The sequence below is a fragment of the Terrapene carolina genome, unplaced genomic scaffold (assembly GCF_002925995.2).
Source record: "Terrapene carolina triunguis isolate 2854851 unplaced genomic scaffold, T_m_triunguis-2.0 Scaffold751, whole genome shotgun sequence".
NCBI classification, from domain to species: Eukaryota; Metazoa; Chordata; order Testudines; family Emydidae; genus Terrapene; species Terrapene triunguis.
The window spans coordinates 817,168-821,939 of NW_020665102.1; the positions used below are offsets into that span (position 1 = coordinate 817,168).

The 4,772-nt window shown below is 61.5% G+C and overlaps 1 protein-coding gene across 5 annotated transcripts in view; it reads left to right on the plus strand.

The window, feature by feature from the left end:
* CHD3 (chromodomain helicase DNA binding protein 3) overlaps positions 1 to 4,357 on the plus strand; it is a 60,936-nt gene extending 56,579 nt beyond the window's left edge. For all 5 annotated transcript variants that reach the window (XM_026660360.2, XM_026660362.2, XM_026660361.2 and 2 more), the window contains exons 37-41: positions 674 to 806; positions 1,367 to 1,562; positions 2,932 to 3,095; positions 3,353 to 3,470; positions 4,011 to 4,357. In XM_026660360.2, the coding sequence (XP_026516145.1) occupies positions 674 to 806; positions 1,367 to 1,562; positions 2,932 to 3,095; positions 3,353 to 3,470; positions 4,011 to 4,114 (715 nt within the window). In that variant the 3' untranslated portion in view covers positions 4,115 to 4,357. The remainder of the gene's footprint in view (positions 1 to 673; positions 807 to 1,366; positions 1,563 to 2,931; positions 3,096 to 3,352; positions 3,471 to 4,010) is intronic.
* The last annotated feature ends 415 nt before the right edge of the window (positions 4,358 to 4,772 follow it).

Sequence of the window (4,772 nt, forward strand, 5' to 3'; positions counted from 1 at the left end):
ATCCCAAAACCCAATTTCCCTGTGGAACTCCCTGCCACTGGATATCACCGATCTCAAAATCCAATTTCCCTGTGGAACTCCCTGCCACTGGATCTCACCGATCCTCAAAACATTTCCCTGTAGAACTCCCTGCCATTGAATATTACTGATCCCAAAACCCAGTTTCCCTGTGGAACTCCCCGCCACTGGATATCACTGATCCCCGAACATTTCCCTGTGGAACTCCCTGCCACTGGATATCACTGATCCCAAAACCCAATTTCCCTGTGGATCTCCCTGCCACTGGATATCACTGATCCCAAAACTCAATTTCCCTGTGGAACTCCCCGCCACTGGATATCACCGATTCCCAAACCCAGTTTTCCTGTGGAACTCCCCGCCGCAGGATGCTACTTAATGCTCCAGTGCCAGGACTGATATCCACAAGTTCCAGGGAGCCTGGTTGTTTTGAACCAGTTGTCCAGCCTGCCCGGTTTCCTCCCACCCCGGAGAGCTGCCCAGCCAAGCTTTCCTGGCACCCCTATTCCTGGCAGGTTCTCCGGCGCGTCCCCGAGCCTCTCCTCTCCCGTGAGCCATCGGCAGGGTGTCTAGTTGGGAGCGGGAGGGAGAGGCGAAGGGGGCAGCCCCCATCCACAGCCCGGCAGGATCCTTAGCGCCCCCCCGCCCGGACCAGGCACGGCTACGCCCGCTGGCAGGACATCCAGAACGACGCTCAGTTCACCATCATCAACGAGCCCTTCAAAACCGAGGCCAACAAGGGGAATTTCCTGGAGATGAAGAACAAGTTCCTGGCCAGGAGGTTCAAGGTAGGAGCGGGAAGTGGGGACCCCCCCTGTCCCCCAGAGTCAGCAGGGCTGGGCAGGCGGCAGCGCCCAGGACCGCTCTTAACAGCAGGGGCACAATGCCCCTGGGAGAGGAGAATCCTAACGTAGGACTCCTGGGTTCTCTCCCCGGCTCTGGAACGGGAGTGGGGTGCTGGTGGGTTAGAGCAGGGGGGGTTGGGATCCAGGACTCCTGGGTTCTCTCCCCTGGAGTGGGGGCTGGTGGGTTAGAGCAGGGGGGGCTGGGAGCCAGGACTCCTGGGTTCTCTCCCTGGTTCTGGGAGGGGAGTGGGGCTGGTGGGTTAGAGCAGGAGGGGCTGGGAGCCAGGACTCCTGGGTTCTCTCCCTGGCTCTGGGAGGGGAGTGGGGGCTGGTGGGTTAGAGCAGGGGGGGTTGGGAGCCAGGACTCCTGGGTTCTCTCCCCAGCGCTGGGAGGGGAGTGGGGTGTAGAGGGTCAGAGCAGGGCAGTTGGTGACCGTCCGTGAGCCCTGTGCCCCTGTGGGTTGCGGGCGGCTCAGCTGACTCTCCTGCCCCCTTCCCCGCAGCTCCTGGAGCAGGCGCTGGTGATCGAGGAGCAGCTGCGCCGAGCCGCCTACCTGAACATGACCCAGGACCCCAGCCACCCGGCCATGGCGCTCAACACCCGCTTTGCCGAGGTCGAGTGTCTGGCCGAGAGCCACCAGCACTTGTCCAAGGAGTCCCTGGCTGGCAACAAGCCTGCCAACGCCGTACTTCACAAGGGTAAGAGGAGGGCGGGCAGGCGGGCGCGGAGAGGACGGTGTCTGTAACGTCCAAAGCATCCTCTGTACCGTGCTCTCTGAATCATTAAAGTGGGGTTGTGATCAGAAATGCCGCTGTGTTCGGTTGTCTCCTTAATCCTGCTCTGTGTATCTCTGGTGTATCCTCTGAGTATCTCTTTGTGTATCTGCTGAGTATCCCCCAAACTTCTGCTGAGTATCCCCCCAAGCATTGGCTAAGTATTCCTGGGGTATCACTCGAGTATCAGCTAAGTATCTCCGGTGTATCCTCCGAGTATCGGATGGGTATGCCTGGAGTATCTCTAGTGTATCTGATGACTATCCTCCAAGTATCTGCTGAGTATTGCTGATGTGTGCGCTGAGTATCACTGGTGTATGCCCTGAGTATCTGCTGAGTATCGTTGGTGTGTGCCCTGAGTATCGCTGGTGTGTGCCCTGAGTATTGCTGGTGTATCTCTCGAGTATCCTTTGAGTATCTCTTGGGTATCACTTGTGTATTTCTCCCCGAGTATCATGTGAGTATCTCTTGTGTATTTCTCCCCCAAGAATTATGTGAGTATCTCTGGTGTATTTCACCTCCCTCCCTAACCCCGAGTATCATGTGAGTGTCTCTGGTGTACTTCCTCCTGCGTATCTCCGGTGCATTACTCCACCATCACACCCCTCCCCCCCTCACCTGATGGGTATCTCTGGTGTATTCCTGTCCCGAGTATCATGTGAGTATCTCTGGTGTATTCATCCTCTTGAGTATCTCTGGTACATCAGTCCCCGCTGAATATCTCCAGTGTATTTCTCCCCGAGTGTCACGGTGTATTTCTCCTCTTGAGTATCTCCAGCATATTCATCCCCCTGAGTATCTCTGGTGTATTCATCCCCCTGAGTATCACCACTTGAGTATCTCTGGAGTTTTCATCCCCCCGAGTATCTCTGGAGTTTTCATCCCCCCGAGTATCCCCTGAGTATCTTCAGAATATTCATCCCCCTGAGTATCTCTGGAGTATTCTTCCTCCTGAGTATCTCTGGAGTATTCATCCCCTGAGTATCCCCCGAGTATCTCTGGAGTATTCTTTCTCCTGAGTATCCCTTGAGTATCTCTGGAGTATTCATCCCCTGAGTATCTCTGGAGTATTCATCCCCTGAGTATCTCTGGAGTAATGTCCCTCCCCACTCGATGGTCTCTGGGCTGAGCCGACCTGACATGGAGGTTGGGGGAGATGGGGCAGGGCCCTTCTCTGCCTCTGGCGTCCGGGCTGGCTCGGCCCTGGCGGGACGGGGACACCGCCGGGCAGCCGGCCAGGCCCCCGCGCCCCGCCTGACGCCTCTCCCCCTCTCTCTGTCTCTCTGCGCCCCAGTGCTCAACCAGCTGGAGGAGCTGCTGAGCGACATGAAGGCCGACGTGACGCGCCTGCCGGCCACGCTGTCCCGCATCCCGCCCATCGCCGCCCGCCTCCAGATGTCCGAGCGCAGCATCCTTAGCCGCCTGGCCAACAAGGGCAACGAGACGCAGACCGCCCCGGTAACGCCTGGGGGGGCTTGGCCACGGCCCCGTGGGCCCCATAACGCCTGGGCCACATCCCCATGGGCCTCATAACTACTGGGGGGCGCTTGACCCTGCTCCCATGGGTACCATAATGCCTGGGGGGGGCCTGGCCACACCCCCATGGGTCTTGTAACAAATGGGGGGCCTTGGCCCTGGCCCCGCAGACCCCATAATGCCCTGATCCACCCCCCATGGGCCTTGGGGAGCTCACTGCCCCCCACCTTCTCTTCCAGGCCTTCCCACCGGGCCCATACGCCACCCCCCAGAGCTTTGGGGGCTCCTTCAGTGCCGGAGCCCTGCCCACGGGGGGGGCCAACTACAGCCACATGCCCGCCGGGTCCTTCATCACAGGTCAGCCCCCGTGGGTCCAGCGCATGGTGGTGGGGGCTGGGAGCCAGGACTCCTGGGTTCTCTCCCCAGCGCTGGGAGGGGCGTGGGGTCGGGTGGGATAGAGCAGGGGGGTCTGGGAGCCAGGACACTTGGGTTCTCTCCCCGGCTCTGGGAGGGGAGGGGAGTGGGGGCTGGTGGGTTAGAGCAGGGCGGGCTGGGAGCCTGGACTCCTGGGTTCTATCCCCGGCTCTGGGAGGGGAGTGGGGACTGGTGGTTTAGAGGGGGGGCGGGCTGGGAGCCAGGACTCCTGGGTTCTCTCCCCGGCTCTGGGAGGGGAGTGGGGGCTGGTGGGTTAGAGTGAGGGGGGCGGGAGCCAGGACACCTGGGTTCTCTCCCCGGCTCTGGGAGTGGAGTGGGGGCTGGTGGGTTAGAGCAGGGGGGGCTGGTGGGTTAGAGCAGGGGGGGCTGGGAGCCAGGACTCCTGGGTTCTCTCCCTGGTTCTAGGAGAGGAGCGGTGGCTGGTGGGTTTCTCTCTTTTCACACACCCCCTCTTCCCCGCAGCCGCCACCAACGGCCCCCCGGTGCTGGTGAAGAGGGAGCGGGACACCGACCCCCTGGAGAAGAAGGAGCCCCGGGCCGGCGAGGTGATCTGTATCGATGACTGAGGGGGACCCATCCCCTCCCGCGGGCAGGGGGCAGCCGCCTCCCCCTCTCTCTCTTTCCCCGGGGGAGGGGGGCACTAAACCTGCCTCGCCCCTGCTCTGTCCAAATGGGACCCCGCTCCCCCCCCACCTCCTGGGGGGTGGGTACGTAGCCTGGGCGGGTGACGGGGGGGGGTCCTGCGCTCAGACCCCCGCCCTACCGGCTATTCTATAAATATGAATATATATATATATATATACACACATACTGTATGGGGTGCCCCCCGCCAGCCCCCCAGGCCCTCCCCTCAGCACCCCACTGTGGGGGCAGCCCCCCCCCAGCCTGGGAAGGTCACCCCCCCATCCCAAAGCGGGGCAGGGTGGCAGTTCTACCTCGCTGCGGTCTGGCTTCGGGGGGGCTGGGTGGGTGGGAGCGCGCCGGGAGTCACTCCGGATTGTCGCCAGTTCGCATCACTTCTTGTTTAAACCGCGCGGAATAAACGCACCGTTTCCTTGGCTACGTGACCCCGCCTCCGGCTGTGTTTGGGGAGGGACGGGGGTCTCCCTACCCCCGCAGTGGGGCAGGGCCCCGTGCCCCCACAGCGGGAAGCCGCTCCCCAAAGACCTCCCCAGCCCGCCGCTCCTCTTGGCACGGCTGCATGCCCGTCCCTGCACGTCCGCC